Genomic DNA, 17,749 nt, shown 5'->3' with positions numbered 1-17,749 from the left:
CAGAAGAGGCCTAAGAAAGGAGCATCATTTCTTCCCTCTTTTTTACTCAGAACTCACAAATGTGAAGCAACAGGCAGCTATACCTATGGCCACCCCTCTGCCCCACAGGATGTAAGACCTGAAGCACAATGACTCTCCCCCAAGAGAGAGAAGAGGATCCGGATAATAGAAAATGGGTTTAAAAGCTACCAGCGCAAGTAGCTCATGCTGAGCGGCCTGGCCAGCAGTTGTGTTTGAAATGGCACTGGCTTACAGACACTAGGTATGCCAGGAGAGCTGCGAGCTTGTCACAGGTGCCGCACCGTGGTGTCTCAGTAACTTGTTCCTAACCAAGATGACTTAGATTTTATTTATTCCAGCTAACAGGAGCATTCTCTGTTTTGGAGGTCTTCTAATTCCCAGATTCTGCCTCCAGAACTGTTAGTCGCCTTGTGAAAGGGTCTCCCCTGAGGTATATGCCAAGAGATGATACTGATACCTTGGGCCCCCATACTTCTAAATATGAAAGGAGGGAGGAGAATCATACAAACAAAAAAATGTTTGTGTAATTCCGTTTAACTTCTTCCTTCGTCTGCTCCCTCCTGTTAGAGTGGAGTGGAAAGAATACACGTCCAGCAGAACAAGGTTCCCATCCAGCTCTGCCACATTAGCTGTATGATCCTGGATGTGTGCTTGAATTCCTCTGAGCCTTACTATCTTAACTATGGATTATTGTGAGTCTGTAATGAGATATGTGTGTAAATGGAACAATGTATATAAATGTTATTCCCCCCTCCCCTGCCCTCCTAGCCTCTCTCCTTTCTCCCACCCCATTTATTATCAGGGGCTATGGCTGGAGAACTGATTCTCCAGGAGAGGTGATTGAAATGGCTGGAGAGGAAGAAGAGGGAGAAAAAAGAACTTCCCATTAGTTGGTTTAGAACTCATCATGTTCCTCATAAACAAATCTTCCTGCTTGAGGCTAGTGAAGGAACTGAAGGAATAAAAGCTACAGTGAAGCTATTTATATTTTATTCCAAATCCCTCCCTGGTTGCTTATGGGGGCATTTTTCACACTGCCCTCACAGCCTGGAGGAGCACAGAACAATCGTGGAGCAGGAGGAAATAGCTGGAACCAGGCGTGAACTGGCTGTTTTTTCCTTGCCTACCCTCGGGATGGAGACAATCCTTGTGAATGAGCACTTCCTCCAAGAGAGCTGTGGTGTGAAGTCAGGAGCTTGGCTGGGAAAGCTGAGCCAGACCTTGGATAACCCCTCCTACAGAAGCAGGAATCCCTTCTCAAGTGGTCATTCAAGGAGGGTTACGATCATGCTCCCCAGGAATCGTGTGTTCAGAAAAAATGCTTTGGAAAAAGCAGTGTTTGGAATCAGCATGCAGGCACTGGCTCTGAGAGTCCTAAGATTGCTCACAACAGCTGCAGAGTTCTGAGTCGCTAACGGGGTGGAGTGTGCATGGCCGCGGGTCTTGTCTGGTAGGAGAGATTGTTTATTAGTCAGAGATGCGAAAGCCGCAAGCTATCCTGGGCCCGCTCACCAGTCTGTTCAGCAGCCTCGCTATTCATGTGACATTTTTTGTATGATTAACCTTGTTGTTCCTCCCCTTTCCCTCCCCGCCTCTGCTCCCCTCCCCCTACCTCTCCCTGTACCTCCCTTTTCTCTTCCCTGTTCCACATGCCTCTCTGCTGGTCCACAGCCAGTCCCGGCTCTGCAGCCCTCTCCGCAGCCTGTTCAGTTCTCTCCAGGCTCCTGTCCCCAAGTCCTTCTGCCAGTCTCTCCGCCCCAGCAGTACAACATGGTATAAACTCCATTCCCCTTTTTGTCATGTCCACGTGTGGCCTGTATCTGTGGTATGTCTGTGGGCTCCATCTGGGACAAAGCAATTGCACTTTCTGGAGGGCCGTGTTAAAAGGCGTTTCTTCTTGAGCAAAGGGCTCGCACAGACGGAGCTATACTCCATCCTAGTAGCCTCGTCACAGCACTTCAGGCATCGAAAGACGCCTAAATATAAGAGAGGAGCACTGAGTTCCCCTGAGTTTTGGGAGGGGAACAAAACTGGATGTTGCTCTAACCTGGGTCCCTCATCGCTCTCCTGTGTGCATCCTTCATTCTCTCCTCTCTGGACATGTATGAACGCCCAGAACCCAGTTCATCCTGTATAGCATGTTTTTCTGTCATTTCCTTTGAAGATAAAAACGCAGTTGCAGATTTCTCTGGCATCACTGGTAAAAACTTAAAGTGTTCTATCTTACTGTGTTCTTTTATATGAAAAATAGCCACTTGTACTGCATAGCACGTGCTGTTTAAATTGTTTGTATCCTGACTACAAGTCCTGTGAAGACCTGTTTTACCTCATAGTTGATAACTTCTGTCATGGTTATGAGAGCCCTGGTTGTGCGTGTGTGTGTGTGTGTGTTAATCACACGGTCTGATTTTTCACTAGAATCCCCTCTTTCCTTCCCCCTCTCATCTCCATTCTGAAAAGCTCTAGAATGTGGACCTCAAAATAATCTGCAGTCCAGTACTCTTGTCATCTATTCCTCCCCACTAAGGTAGCAAAACAGCTAACTTGAAGATCAGATTCCTGAAAATTAAGTGAAACCACAGGAAAACATTGTTTTTTGCTTCTACTAGTTTATTTTTCAAAAGAAGTCCTGCTCCAGTGTGTGTGTGTGTGTGCGTGTGTGTGTGTGTGTGTGAATTACTGTCCAGGAAGCAGAAGGAACGGGGAAGCTAACAAATTCTGACCTATCACCGTACAAGTGAGAGGCGGAACACCGTCCATTCCTCTTGCTGCTTAGAGAAGAGGGCAGAGAGAGGAGGCAATTACAGACGAGCCTGTCAGGCTCCTTGCCCTCCAGCTCGGCCACTCAGCCTGGCCTCCTTTCAGAGGTGAGAATTGGAAGTGGTTCCTGAAGTGCAGAAGAACTCTAGGCAAGTGTCAGAGAACAGAGGTGGAAATGACCTCGAGAGGAGGGAGTAAGGAGATAAGCAGCAGGAGGGAGAGCCTACGAGTTCTTTCGCTACACAGGCAGAGCTGGGAGCCACATGAACCTCGTTATCCGTAGTCCACTCAAGGTGGTCTCTAGGTCCTTTATTATAAAAACAGGATCTGTGGCAACATAGAGCCTTTTGTATGGTTGGAGACATGAGGAAGACAGGAAATGGAGGAGGACTTACAATCTTTTTTTTTTTAACCCTAATTAGTTTGTCCTGTCCTGTCTTTTATTTATATATATATATATATGGAAAATTTTGTTGTTGCTCCCATCTCTCCAGGACTAATTCTGATAAAGGTTGTAGTCAGAGTGGCCATTGTTATCTCGTATGTGGTAAGGAGTCTGATTCTGGAGTTGGGCTTCAAGTACCTGTTCAGTTAATAGCAATTTTTTTTTAAGATTTTATTTTTAAATATCTCTACACCCAGTGTGGGGCTCGAACTCAACGCCGAGATCAATAGTCACATGCTCCAGAGACTGAGCCAGTCAGGCGTGCCCAGTTCACAGCAGTTTAAAACACCACATGACAGAGGCTTAGGGCTAAAAAGTGCCTCCCAGGGAATGGAGGCAGGAGTATCCCAAATTGGTGCCAGTAAAGAAGGCTCTAGAGAGGGTTGCTATTTCTGTCTGTCTTTCTCTTTGTGTTGAAGCCAAATACAGGGGGCTTGATCTGACCTGAGTTCTCAAGTCTCTCTTGCTGTCTCAACAGGCAGATGACCTCAGCAACCCCTTTGGACAAATGAGCCTTAGCCGCCAAGGTTCTACTGAAGCAGCTGACCCATCCTCAGCTCTGTTCCAGCCCCCACTTATCTCCCAGCACCCTCAGCAGACTAGCTTCATCATGGCTTCTACGGGACAGCCCCTCCCCACATCCAGCTATTCCCCTTCTAGCCATGCGCCACCTACTCAGCAAGTCCTGCCGCCCCAGGGCTACATGCAGCCCCCTCAGCAGGTGAGCAGCATGGGCTCCTGGCTCAAATCACTAATTCAGTTTGCCCGCTATTATAATCCTTTCTTCATCTACTTTAGATCGATCGGAGGGGATACCTGTCCCCACTTCCATTTTCCCACCTTGCACTTGAGAGTTGTCTTTCTAGTCAGAAGGTCATCCTTCTGTATAATACAAATCACTCCTGTTCTGTTTCAAACTTGTATATTAATGCTGTAATTGCAGGTCCAAAACATCTCTATTTACAGATTTCTGGCCATTGACCCTGATGCATTTATTGATTTATTGATTTAAAGATTTATTTATTTTGGGGGGTGGGGCAGAGGGAGAGAGAGAATCTCAAGCAGACTCCATGCTGAGCGCAGAGCCCGACTCGGGCTCGATCTCACAACCCTGAGATCATGACTTGAGCTGAAATCAAGAGTCGGATGCTTAACTGATTAGGCCATCCAGGCGCCCAGACCCTGATGCGTGTTGGGGATATTGGGGTTGAATTTAAGGGAGCCTCTCACATATCTGTTTCCTCTCACCATAGATCCAGGTTTCTTACTATCCCCCTGGACAGTACCCTAACTCCAACCAGCAATATCGACCTCTCTCTCACCCGGTGGCCTACAGCCCCCAACGTGGTCAACAGCTGCCTCAGCCATCCCAGCAGCCTGGTAAGAGAAACTGCTCTGCTAGGAAGGCAGTGAATAGGGGAAGGGCAGAGACTGGGAAAGAGAGAAGAGGTACCTTCCTTGTTTTTTGTTTAAAAAAAAAAGGCACAGGAATGATTAGTCCCAAGAGGGGCCCAGGATCTCCAGAAAAAGAAAAGGTAAAACAGACAGGAGAAGGAAAATTACTGAGAGAATGTGACCTCCTGAACATGTTGAGACCATGCTAATGTCTTCTCTGCCTTGCCCATCCCTAGGTTTACAGCCCATGATGCCTAACCAGCAGCAGGCGGCTTACCAAGGCATGATTGGGGTCCAGCAGCCACAGAACCAGGGCCTGCTCAGCAACCAGAGGAGCAGCATGGGGGGCCAGATGCAAGGCCTGGTGGTTCAGTACACTCCACTGCCTTCGTACCAAGTGGGTGCATTCTGCACTGGGAAAGATCACCCAGTCTTTGGGATGAGGAAAAGGAAGACAGTCTCCCACATCATCCAGTGTGACAACTCCAACACTAAAATACTGTTCACTTTTCCCCTAGAACTTGTAGGTGTTTTTCCTCTGAGAGAAAGCCCAGAGAGTCTGAGAAGATTGTCCTTATTTAAATTGTTTGGTCTTAAACAGCCATGCAAATGAGTATATGGCCCAGAAAAGTAAGATCTAAGTGAAGTCAGGCTCCTTTCTCTACATCAGATGCCCAGGGGAGGAGTTTAGAGAAGAGGGGCGTGCAGAAAGCTCTGTACACATTTTCTTCACTCAGATGAGGAGAGTAGGAGGAATCTCTAAAGGTAGGGAAGGAAGTCAGTGTCCTGGTGTAGTGATGACTTACTTGGCCATTCTCTGGATGAGCTCACTGGGAGTACAAGTGGTCATTCTCTTCTTATCTCTGACCAGGTCCCAGTGGGTAATGACTCGCAAAATGTGGTCCAGCCGCCTTTCCAGCAACCCATGTTGGTCCCTGCGAGCCAGTCTGTGCAAGGGGGCCTCCCCGCAGGGGGCGTACCGGTGTACTACAGCGTGATCCCACCGGCTCAGCAGAACGGTACGAGGTGAGGACTCCCAGAGAGTTGGGGCACATCTCCCATAGACCTGCAGCAACTTTCCACTGGCCTAAGAAAAGAAGGGCAGGGGTAAAGATTCCAGTGGTGCCCTAAAGCAGGTAGAATATGAGGGAGTTCATTTTTCTTTTCTCCTTGTTGTTTTGACATTTGAATAAGAGCTTATCAGCAGAAAAAAATTCCTGCTTCAGAGACAGAGGTTTTATGGTATCCCCAATTTTTTATTTTTCTTACCGGTGGGATTTAGAACTATGGGATAGAGACTGCTCATTATTAAGAGAAGCAATTTGGAGTATATATATATATATGTAAATTTTTCTGTGTACCTCTGTTTATATCCGTGGATGAATTTCAGATGGTCTATTTCTGTATGTCTATTTATATATATCTTAGTATAGGTCATAGCTGATAGAATTTTAGAGGTAGAAGCCACCTTAGAAATATTTAGTCCACTCCTCTTGTTTTATTTTTCTCCCTTCTTTTATAAATGAGAAAATTCCAGCTAGGGAGATTAAGAAACTTACTCAAAGTCAACCAGCTAGATAGAAGTTGAGCTGGAACTAGAAGTCAAGTCTGGGCCTACCTGTATGTATTCTGTGTTTCTCGCAGTGTGTATGTTTACTTCTCTTTTTGTGTGTTCGTCTCCATGTTATCTTGAGTATTGTTGGAGGGTGGGGGGATTCCCCTTTTGTCTTTAGGTAACTCTGTTTAACATTGTGTAAATATCCTCAATGAGACATCTCCTTAGTTCTTTTTTACCCATCTCTCTCTGGTACTGTGTGTCTGTTTCTGGCACTTTGTGTTTCTCAGAGAGAGAGAGAGAGAGTGTGTGTGTGTGTGTGTGTGTGTGTATGCATGTGTGCACGTGTATGTGTGTGGTGTTTCCACACTGTTGGGCAGAGCATGTGTCACTAACATTCCATCTGTAGCGCTGATTAGCAGCTTCCTAATTGAAAGATGATCAAGTACAAATACATATAATTAACTTTGAACTGATGAGTGATTTTAGAAATTGCATGGCAAATTGGTCTGGGAATGACTGGCTGCTGCCTCTGCTTCCCACAGGGGAGGCCCAGGAAGCAGCAGCTGTTTGCCAGGAGCTGTGCTCCTCCCTCTCCCACTTTAACACTACTCTCTTCTCCATCCCCCAGCCCTTCTGTGGGGTTTCTGCAACCTCCCGGCTCTGAGCAGTACCAGATGCCTCAGTCTCCCTCTCCCTGCAGTCCACCACAGCTGCCACAGCAGTACTCAGGTAAGAGGATAAAGAATTGGGAGGTCTTGGGTACCGGCAAGAGCAAACACTGCTGAAGGGTTTGTGCTCTAGAGCTGGGACTAACAAGAGAGTTCAGGGATTGGCTCTGTCCCCAGCTGTAATGCCACCACGAGGAAAGACCAGAGCCCTGACTGGTGTTTTCCAGGGGTGCTGAAGTTAACCTCTTGAGAGGGGAGGCTGGTTGCCCTGTCTCCATCCCTGGGAAGCCACATCCTTGATTGGGTTCCTTGTTTTCTTTCTTTCTTCTTTTTTTTTTCCTCCCTAAATCCAGCAGTACACTCACCACCCACGCGCCTTTGAGACTTGAAGTGCTTACCTCTGTCTCCCGCACTCGTTCTTCCTATAGACAGCTTTACTTTTCTGTTGGGAGTGTGAGGGAGGCTGATAAAATGCTTTTAAGTCATATCTTAGATTCGTTTGGCAGTTTTTCATATGTGCTCACATACATTGTGTCATTTTAATTCTCACCACAACTCTGTGAAGACGAGATTTAAGACTCAAAGAGGATAAATGGCTTGCCTGAGGTCACGATCCTAGACCTTGAACTTGGGTCTTTTGCCTTTTCATAACCCATCCTGCACCCTCAATATCACACTTTGAACAGGTCTCTGTACTCTATTCCTTTCCCTCCGGTGGGAAATAAATGGCTGTCCTGTTCAATGGCTAAAGGCCTTCTTTGAAGGGGCCGCCGTCAGGTGACCAGGCGGAGGCCGTGCAGCCTCTCACTTTCTGCCTTTGCCAAGAATTCTCCCAACACACCAATGCAGCTACCCTCATGTGTTGCCCTTCCACCCCACCCTGGCACAGCATTACCCTGCAGCTAAAGCAACCTCAGGGGTTCTGCGTTGGGGGCGGGGGGTGGTGTCTTAATGCAGTCTCCAGCTATCCCCATTTCCCTCTGTTGTGGGAATATCAGAGTGCCCTCTTCTGGTGAGAGGGATGTATTTTGACAGTTTTCCCCATTTTAGAAATAAGATTTTCACCTAAGAGTTTTTGCACTCTTGTGTTAGATGCTGTGGAGTGGATTCCAGAATTAATCTTGCTCATAAGACATGATCAGTTCTTACCTTCAAGGAGCAATGACTTCTCCCTTCATCCAGACCAAACATGGCTCTCTCACAGGCTGAGAGGTTTTAAATTCAACAGCCTTTACCCTTTATTACATTACTGGTCTCTCTAGCTATTTCTCCTAGTGTCCGCCAGGGGCACTTGACCTTGACATTCCCAGCGGGATATGGAAATTGTAGAAACCAGCTCCAAGAACCGCTGTAGCCTCTGGTGGTGCTGGCTACTGCAGGGCATTTTCTCTCTTGTTTGTTAGAACAAGTGTGTGCGTGTGCATATGGGTACACTTGTATGTGCATTTTTATGTGACTCCTTAGTGGTATCTCAGTGTATGTATTGGGTCTCTGTGGTGCATCTCTTCATCTTCAGACACAAGGTCTTTGAATCAGAAACAAAGCAAGTGAGAAGAATTTTTCAGTACCTACTCTGGACTTAGTGCTAGGTTAAGCAGACTGGAACAGCTGTTGTTCTGAAAGTTGGCAGCACTAGAGGTCTGGGCTGGGATTGGATGGAGGTCATCTGTGCTCTTCCCAAATCAGTAGAAATGGAGTAAGCCCTCTTCATCATCTAGTTCCCTTACTTCTTTGGAATTTCCTGTTACATGTCCTTTCTTCCAAGCTGCCCTGATTGATTGATTCTAGGCTTCTCTGACTGATCTCTTGTATTCTTCCTAGGTGATGGGACCCTCTGTTCCACCCATGTCACCTAAGAGACCATATTCATCGTATCATTGATTTTAAAAGTCTTCAATCTCTGCTCATGGAAATATAAGAGGAGCTGGAATTAAAAAAAACAAGTGCTTCTTCCTTCTTTTCCAGTGTACGCTTTCCTGGGAAGATAGAAAGCCAGCATAGCCCACAAGGGCTGCTATGTCACCTTCAGAGGACAGTCACCCGCCCTTCTCCCATGTAGCAACATGGTCACTTTTCCAAAAATAAAGGCAGGGATTAAGATTGGCTGTTCCTGGAACAACTGTTCTGGCTTATTAATACATTTTTGTAGTTGTCCAATTTACCCCCCGGCCTGGACCTTAATTCCTCCACTGTGATATTAGATAGCACTGTAACCCCAGGAAACACTTTTCTTCCCACTAAAAGGATGGCCCACAGGTCCCTTAAGGTTTCTCCAGAGGTGCTTGTCTGGGGAAGAGGCACGCAGACGTGAAACGGCAGTGCTACGTATACACAGACGCCCAACTCACAGTGACACAGCACCGTGGCCAGAGTGAGGTATAGACAGAAATAGCCTCTCACATACTTACTGGCTCATTTTGTAGCTGAGGGGATTCCAAAGCGGAAACGAACACTTTTCTCTCCCACTCCCTGAAGATATTCCTTTCCTTCACCAAAAAGGGGGACAAACACTAAGTTACTGTTGGATTGTATCCTGTAATTATGGGAAAGATGCCTGTGGATATTATTTCTCTGGATGTTCCTTTCCATAGATTCGATTCCTGGTGGTAAGGAAGAAGCCTTATCAGTCTTCTACCTCAGTGATTTAAAAAAAAAACATCTAAACAAAAACCAATTCTGCTAGACATAAATGTCATCTGTTTGTATTTATGCAGTTTGCTCTGCCCAATCGACCTTTCTGCCCAGGTTTAATGATGCCACTTAAAAAGCCATTCACACGTCCCCTCTCCTTTCAGAGCTTTCAGGCTGAAATTGATTTCCGTATTCAACCCCCCTCTCTCCCTTCCCACTTCAACCCAGGCTCCTTCCCCCAACCTGATTATATGGAAGTGCTGTCACTGGCTAGTGGGGTGGTTTTTCTCTTCTCTTTTTTCTTTTCTTTTCTTTTCTTTTCTTTTCTTTTCTTTTTTCTTTTCTTTTCTTTTCTTTTCTTTTCTTTTCTTTTTTTTCTTTTCTTTTCTTTTCTTTTCTTTTTATTGCCATGTCCATTAAGAAGTAGCAACCGTTCAGCTGTTAACGGATGCCACCTGCTTTGGGCTTGCAGAAGAGAAGCATGAAAATGAGCTCCTCAGCGTAGTGCTCTGTGTCCCTGCTGAGTGAAGGAACAATGCTCCAGGCCAGCGGGGGAGGACTCAGTGTGGGGCGGACCAAGGCTGGGACTGAAAACCCTGGCTCTGTTTTTGTCGGGATCAGAGAAAATAATATGAGGACTTCGTTCTCTTTCCCCCTCCCCTTGAGCCCTCTAATAGCTCCTTACGCTACATGTTGGTATGAGAAGGAGCTTCCACCGCCTTGCTTACGCCCACACCCTACACACTCACATGTCCCCCCACCCTTTCCTGGCCTGAGGCACTAAGCTCAGATTATGAGCTGCCTTCTAGAAAGCTGTAGATTTGATTATCTTTGCGTTGGCCCCCTCAGGTAGCAATGAGGTGTTTGAATAAGGTCAATTGCAATTTTGTTGGTAGAGGATGTTGGAGCAGGTGGGGCTCTTTGGATGGGGAAAGAAAATGCCTCGAGCAACTATAGTAAGGAGGGAGTTGTGAAATGTATGATACTCCACAACTATTCGATTTTCTGGTGGCCCTTCTACAAGCCATGCTGATGAATACCCTGTCCCCTGTGGCAGACGATGGGGAGAGGCGAGCCTGTCGCTCTGAGTATTTGTGCTCTCTGATTAGATGAACCCCAGAGGGTGGGGGCCACAAATTAACTGGAGAATAGGGTACGACAGATGCTGTGTCTCCTGAACTGCTCTCTCAGGCCTCCTGCCACTTCCTTTCCTTCCCTTTGACCGATGCTACCTGAGAAAAGCAATCATGCCCACTTCCCAGCATGACTGGTGCCCAGGGCAGAGGCTGCAGCATTTCCCGTCCCAGGAACCAATGTGACGGCGGTGGCAGTGGCAACCTCCGAGCACCGAGCCGTGACAGCAGCATTGCAGCAGGCTTTCAAGCTGGCCGCCCCCAGTCCCGTTTCTCTCCCGCCACACGCACATGGACTCGGCCTGTCCCTCACCAGATACAGCCTGAGAGGTCAAGAGCAGACTCTCAGGCTGGACAGTCCCCTGTGGGGAAGCAGGGCTCCTGCCCATCCCTCCCAGCAGGGACTGTCGTTCAGACTGCTTCTCCCTGATCCCTTACCTTGCTTTTCACCACAAGGAGGATTCAGGACTTAATATTCTTCCACATTGAGCTCTTTGCTTCCCCCAGCCTGTGAGAGGGTGAGGCTACCCATGGTTGTGCTAAAGCCTCAGGATCACATCCAGTCACCTGAACCTGTCAGCGAACCCTTCAGAGAGGCTGACCCCCCTACTCAATTCCCACCGTCACTGCTCTAATTCAGAACCTCCTTGTTCTTTTTTTGGTGGCTTTCTAGTTTGTCTTCCTGCCTCTGGTCCCTCCCTCCCTTCAGCCATTTTACATCCGGCCACTTGAGTTAGCTCTCTGAAGTTCTGTTCCCAACACCTACAGGATAAAGGCCCTTACTAGAACATGCTTCAAACTCTGACACCAGCTGTTTGCTTAGTCCCTGATAGACTGTCCGTCTGGTAAGGGCAAGGACCGCTTTGTTTGTTGTACACCCAGTGCCCAGCATGGGAACTGGCACATAGTAAGTGTTCAATAAATGCTGAATAAGTGAATAAACATATGTCCCACTTCCCCTACGCAATCCCTGTGCCTCAGCACCTTGAATTATTTGTCATTTCCTGAATGTGACCTACAGCTCCGTGCCATTCCCCATTCAAGTGCTTCCTGGCCTGCCTTAGGGAAGCTGTGTGCATTCATCTTCTCCAGAGCAACCAGAGATCACTGACCTAGCTGCAGCCCTTACCAGAAAAGCCTGCACATGCCTGCGGCCCTGGCCCAAGCCCCAGGCTGGGACCTGTACCATGCCCAGACACTTAAGCAATATGACCTGGGCATTTGGTAATACCTGGTTTTGACCAAATGGAGTAGTTTTCTGCCAGGCATACCAAAGTGCCCCTCACCAAGTGAAGGCCAAGGGAGCATTGGCATCTGAGACCCATGTCTCTTCCACTCAAACTTTTACTGGTTTGGGGAGAGGGAAGTCAGAAACTAAATCAGCAACTATCTCATATTCCTGGCAAGACACAGTTTAAGTGACCCTGAGGCGAGTGGGTAGATTGCTTACTGGCTTTCACACTCAGGGTTAGGTGGAAGATCAAAATATAGTTTGAATTCACAACTAATTCCTTTCGTCCTGCCCCTCAGGAGTGTCACCTTCTGGACCAGGCGTGGTGGTCATGCAGCTGAATGTCCCTAATGGACCCCAGCCCCCCCAGAACCCATCCATGGTCCAGTGGAGTCACTGTAAATATTACAGCATGGACCAGCGTGGGCAGAAACCTGGAGACCTATATAATCCTGACAGTAGCCCCCAGGTGAGTCCTGCAGCCCAGCAAGGAGGAGACCAGATTCTTCTCGGGGAATAATCTTTGCCATTGACCGAGCAGCCTCTTCTACTTGTCTTTCCCAGGGACTCTTTGGGGGAAATCATCATAAATAGAGGAGAACATCTGCTTTCAAGGAACCTAAGATCTAAGGGATGCGTATTTGGAAATGCCAAGAGAATACTTAAAACACTATGTCAAAAAGTGGATATTAAAATAATACAAATGGGGGCACCTCGGTGACTCAGTCCATTAAGCATCCGACTCTTAATTTTGGCTCACATCATGAGATCGAGCCCCTCGTGGGGCTCTGAGCTCAGCAGGGAGTCTACTTGAGATTCTATACTTCTCTCCCACTCCTCCCTCTGCTCCTCCCCATCCACCCATGCTCACTCACTCTGTCTTTCAAATAAATAAATACACAAATCTTTTAAATAAATACATTAATTAATACAAATTAATTAGGGACTAAGGGGGCTGTTGGAAGGAGCAGTCTGACTTCGATGGAGTTCTGCAAGAGAAGTTTTCTGAGCAAGGTGAATTTTAAGCCAAGCCGTAGGAATATATGGAGGGTCATGTCTGGCGTATATATGATGTGTGCTCCTCTCTCCCACAGGCCAACACTCAAATGAGCAACAGCCCCGTCACATCTCCTACCCAGTCTCCGGCACCCTCTCCTGTCACCAGCCTCAGCAATGTCTGCACAGGACTCAGTCCCCTTCCTGTCCTCACACAGTTCCCCCGGCCTGGGGGTCCAGCACAGGGTAAGGGGTTAGATTAGGGCTGACTACTGCCCTTTATAGCCCATTACCTAGTGGGAAGACCCAGATGGTAGCAACAGGCAGGAAACCAGTGTGGCTGGTCATCCAGCTTTAGGACCCAACTCTTCCTTTAATATCCCTGGTTAGGCCAAGGACACCTGCCCCTCTTTAGTGCTACCCATAGTCAGCTTACTGCAGACCTCATTTACATGTTTAGTATTTACTACCAAGTAAGGTAGGTGACTGTGAGCCCAGAAAAGAAACTTTGTAACGAACCGAAGAGTTTAACTCATCAGTACGGAGTCTGAAGGCTGAGAATATGGGGTTGTGTCAAACTGTGGTTGTGGTTTCAGAAGAGAGAATACTGGAGTTGGATTGAAAGACTTGGTTCAAGTTCACGTTCTTCCACTAGCTTTGTAATGTTGAGCATGTTACTTAACCTTGGAACCAGGCTTCAGTTTCCTAATCTATAAAATGGGATTAATCACATATAAAATGAAAATAATCTTATCTGTTTCTGCCTTGGCTGTCACAAGCAGTATTAAAAATCAGATGAGAGGGGCGCCTGGGTGGCACAGCGGTTAAGCGTCTGCCTTCGGCTCAGGGCGTGATCCTGGCGTTACGGGATCGAGCCCCACATCAGGCTCCTCCGCTATGAGCCTGCTTCTTCCTCTCCCACTCCCCCTGCTTGTGTTCCCTCTCTCGTTGGCTGTCTCTATCTCTGTCAACTAAATAAATAAAATCTTAAAAATAAATAAATAAATAAAAATCAGATGAGAATATGATTTAAAAACCTTAAAGTGCTCTGAAATCTAACATTTATCAACAATAAAGTAACATTTATGGTGCTTACTGTGTATAAAGCATTACTATAAGTGTTTTGCCTGTCTTGTATTCACTCAGCCTTCAACATTGATGAAGAGAAAATGTACCCAACCTCTCATTTCCAGTAACAGAGCCAGGATTTGAACCTAGGCGGTTTGGCTCCAAGCCTGTGCTCTTATCCACTCACTGTATTGCCACTCAACAGAAGTCAGAAACTTGAGCCCTGGGTTTGGGGTAGGAGACTCTAAGAAATTAGGGGTACTGGGCTGGCTCAGTGGGTAGAGCGTTGATCTCAGGGTTGTGAGCTCAAGCCCCATGTTGGGTGTAGAGATGACTTAAAAAAAAAGAAAGAAAGAAATGAAAGACATTCATAAGGGCCTTTCATCTGCAGTGGACAGAGCCCTTCTTCAAGGGCGAGGGAACCTAAAAGCCCCATTTGCCTGAGAGCCAAGGGGTTTAGGAAGAGAGACAACTCTTCAGTCAGTCACATGGACACTCCTATCATAGAAAAAGTAGGAAAAGTATGCATTGTTGTCATCTATCTCCAAAGCCCCCTGAAGTCTCATAAAAGTCATATCATGAAGTTCTAACTCCCAGAAAACCATCTGTTCTTCTTCCCTAGGTGATGGGCGCTACTCCCTCTTGGGCCAGCCATTACAGTACAATCTGTCTATCTGCCCTCCCTTGCTCCATGGCCAGTCAGCTTACACGGTACACCAGGTAAGGGTGTCCACCATCAGACCCCTCTTCTCATCCAGGCCCCTATCTCTAAGCCATCCACCTCCACCAGTGGGTTGGACGGGGAGATAGCACAGTGAGAATGAATAAAGTGGGAGGGGTCTTACCCCTCTATCATACTCATTCTTCCCACCTGACCCCAGTGCTAAGGGGGAAGGACTGTTTCTCAGTGGCCACTCTAGCCGGTCTGCCTGCCTGGTGGGGCAAGATCCTCAGGGTTGGGTGCTGCTCCTTAATCTTTCAGACAGACATTGGGATGCAAGGCAGTCAATGTTGTTTACCTGGGATGAGAGTTATCTTTCAAATGTTGAAGGGACAGAGTGGATTGAAGCATGGAAACCGGAGCAAGAGACAAGCCCTCAAATCTGCCTCCACTGACCTGGGGACAACAGATGTCGGTGAGTGATAAAATGCTGAATCCCCAAGAAAAGGTGCTCACCCCTCCAGCCTGCATTACTGGCCCAGGACAAGTGGGAAAAGCCAGCTTAGGGTGGGAAGTAGAAATAGGACCCTTTTGTACTTGGCAAAAGCAAGGAGAATCTAGGGAATGGAAATGTCTCAGTCCTCCTTATCAGGCCATTTCAGGTCCTGGGAAAGGTGATGGTAAAAACTTGAGTATGACACAATGGCAGGGGTTGCTGAGCCGATTAACAGGAGAGTCTTGTGGGAGTGGTCCTGACCCTAATCTAGGATGTCCGTCTTGGTAGTCTTCCGAGTCCTTTAGGAGAAGCTCAACAAGAGAATATGGGGGAGTAACCCCCCTGTGGGCCTTCCCCACTAGGCATACAAGATCTCTCAGATACCGCTACTTGGAGTGGTTTGCTAAACGAGAAAAGGCAAGGAAATGGACTTTCCTAGATGATAAGGAAGAGGGATCGCTGGGAAGGGGACGACTGTGGGATATATTTCAGATTGGGCTACTGACTTGGCACAAGAACTGAGGTGTAGGTCTCCAGATCTGAAAAAATCTGGGATTCTGATCCCTAGTTTCTTCTTGGTCTAAGAGAAGAAAAGGTTTCTTTGTTTCTCCTAGCTGACTTGATGGTGGGGGTGTTGCACTGATTTGGGGAAGGAGGAATGGGCCAAGTGGGCGAGGCCAGGCTTTTGAGGACGCTGCCAGTAGACTTGGGTCAGCTGCAGACTTCTCTGTTGGCCACTCGCTAGTCCTCCGTACAGTCACCTTTCACAACCATGTCCTCTCTCTTCCCCTTCCAGTCCTGGGCCGGGTGCTGGAGGTGACAGATCTCCCTGAGGGCATCACTCGGACCGAGGCGGACAAACTCTTCACTCAGCTTGCCATGTCTGGCGCCAAGATCCAATGGCTCAAGGATGCTCAGGGGCTGCCTGGCGGGGGCGGGGGGGACAACGGGACTGCTGAGAACGGCCGCCACGCGGACCTCGCTGCCTTGTACACCATCGTGGCTGTGTTTCCCAGCCCCCTGGCCGCCCAGAATGCCTCCCTTCGCCTCAACAACTCTGTGAGTCGCTTCAAACTTCGAGTGGCCAAAAAGAACTATGACCTGAGGATCCTGGAGCGAGCCAGCTCCCAATAAACGGAGGAGGGGAAGGGACCGGCGCAGTAGGGGTGGGGGCAGGGCGGAGGGGTTCGGGGGATCCTGACCAACCATGGACAGAGGCAGAAAGGAAGGTGACAGACACTGAACTGGAGCCTGAGACAGTGGGGATGGAGATGGAACACACTGGCACTGGACCCCTCCTCGCTCCCCTGCCATGGGTCCCCTCTTTTTCCCTGGTTGGCCCCCCTTGATTCCCTCTCCTTCCCATCCTCTTCTGTCATTTTTTTTATCTCTTCTCCCACCATGAAATTAATTTTTTTCATATTTTTTTGGTCAGGTAGAATTGGGAGGGTCCCACACTCCCCTATTCAGTCTCCTTACCATCATCCCAAGCTCCCTTTTCATTTCTGGTCTTTATGAATATATTTATATGGACAGAATTAAGAAAAGCAAAATTGATTTCCCCTTTCTCTCACTTTCCCCATCTTGTCTCCCCAAACCCCAAAGAGTTAAAACTTGGGCCTCCCCCCACCTCCCAGAACACTTGTATATTGTTTGTTTGAGGTTCGTGCCGCAGTAACAGACAGTATTTAATTGCACATACAGATGTTTGCTGGGTATATTCACTGTAAATTTTATTTAATCTGATTTTTTGTTTGTTTGGGGGGTTACTTGAGGGGAGGTTGATTTTGTTTTTAAATATAAAAAGAAAAATCTGTCACTGGACGTCAGTCCCTGTTTCTCTGTTGCTGCCCTGGTATGGCTGGGGGGTTGGAGGTCCTGGGTAGGTACAGTCCCACAGCTGTTGGGGGGATCTCATGTAGTTTGGGATGGCTTTCCCTAGCATATGCACACATACCTTCCTAACACTGTTCCCTCATCCCATTCTCCTCCTTGCACATAATATTTGGACAGATGGCTGGGTCTCCAGTGGAACCTTTTTTCTGGGCTCCCCCAACTCTGTCAGTAAGTGTGGTTTCATCAAGCACATCAGTTCTCAACTCCAGACCTCTGAGTCCTTATTAGTAAAGTAAGAGACTGGAACTTACTAGCTTACCTCTGAGGTTCCTTCTGCTGTGTTAATTCTGTGATACTCATGTAGGGTCCTCATGGCTGGCTGGGGAGGGGTGAGTGAGGTCCAAAACTGGGTTGAGATGGTAGCATCATACGTGTCCGGAACCTGATCTTCTGAAAACGCTTCAGGGCTGGAAGACTCGGGCCCTTCTTTAATACGAAAACCATTGGGTTCGGCGTGGCAGAACAGAAGTGGATGTTTCTTACAATAAAAGCCATGTCAATTGAATTGCAGTGCCAAGATGCCATATTATCCAGGCATGCTCAGCAGTCCCTGTCCCATGCAACTGAAGAAAGGTGAAAAGCAGACATTCCCCACCCTGCGTGGGTGGAGCTTTTCCTCTCTGTGGCTTCTCAAAGCTAGCCCTTGGTTGTGCAGCCTGTCAGACCGGGGCCATTAAGAGCCATCCAGTAACCCTTATTCAGTCTTACCCACCCCTTAAAGAAAAAGAGCAGTGACAGAAATGACAAAGCACATTACCCTGGAAATCTCCTGGGTCTGGGTAGCAGTATC

General features: G+C 47.7%; 1 protein-coding gene across 14 annotated transcripts in view; it reads left to right on the top strand.

The window, feature by feature from the left end:
* Positions 1 to 16,887, top strand: part of R3HDM2 (R3H domain containing 2) — a 155,663-nt gene extending 138,776 nt beyond the window's left edge. For 5 of the 14 annotated variants that reach the window (XM_040637165.1, XM_008683905.2, XM_040637163.1 and 2 more), the window contains 11 exons: positions 1,693 to 1,794; positions 3,705 to 3,947; positions 4,480 to 4,606; positions 4,858 to 5,018; positions 5,493 to 5,647; positions 6,808 to 6,908; positions 12,142 to 12,311; positions 12,937 to 13,084; positions 14,529 to 14,626; positions 14,889 to 15,042; positions 15,860 to 16,887. In XM_040637165.1, the coding sequence (XP_040493099.1) occupies positions 1,693 to 1,794; positions 3,705 to 3,947; positions 4,480 to 4,606; positions 4,858 to 5,018; positions 5,493 to 5,647; positions 6,808 to 6,908; positions 12,142 to 12,311; positions 12,937 to 13,084; positions 14,529 to 14,626; positions 14,889 to 15,042; positions 15,860 to 16,197 (1,797 nt within the window). In that variant the 3' untranslated portion in view covers positions 16,198 to 16,887. The remainder of the gene's footprint in view (positions 1 to 1,692; positions 1,795 to 3,704; positions 3,948 to 4,479; positions 4,607 to 4,857; positions 5,019 to 5,492; positions 5,648 to 6,807; positions 6,909 to 12,141; positions 12,312 to 12,936; positions 13,085 to 14,528; positions 14,627 to 14,888; positions 15,043 to 15,859) is intronic. The other 9 variants (XM_040637166.1, XM_008683944.2, XM_040637161.1 and 6 more) reach the window with 3 other exon arrangements.
* The last annotated feature ends 862 nt before the right edge of the window (positions 16,888 to 17,749 follow it).

This window comes from Ursus maritimus, unplaced genomic scaffold (assembly GCF_017311325.1).
Source record: "Ursus maritimus isolate PB19 unplaced genomic scaffold, ASM1731132v1 scaffold_21, whole genome shotgun sequence".
NCBI lineage: Eukaryota > Metazoa > Chordata > Mammalia > Carnivora > Ursidae > Ursus > Ursus maritimus.
This window is presented reverse-complemented; position numbering and strand designations above follow the sequence as displayed.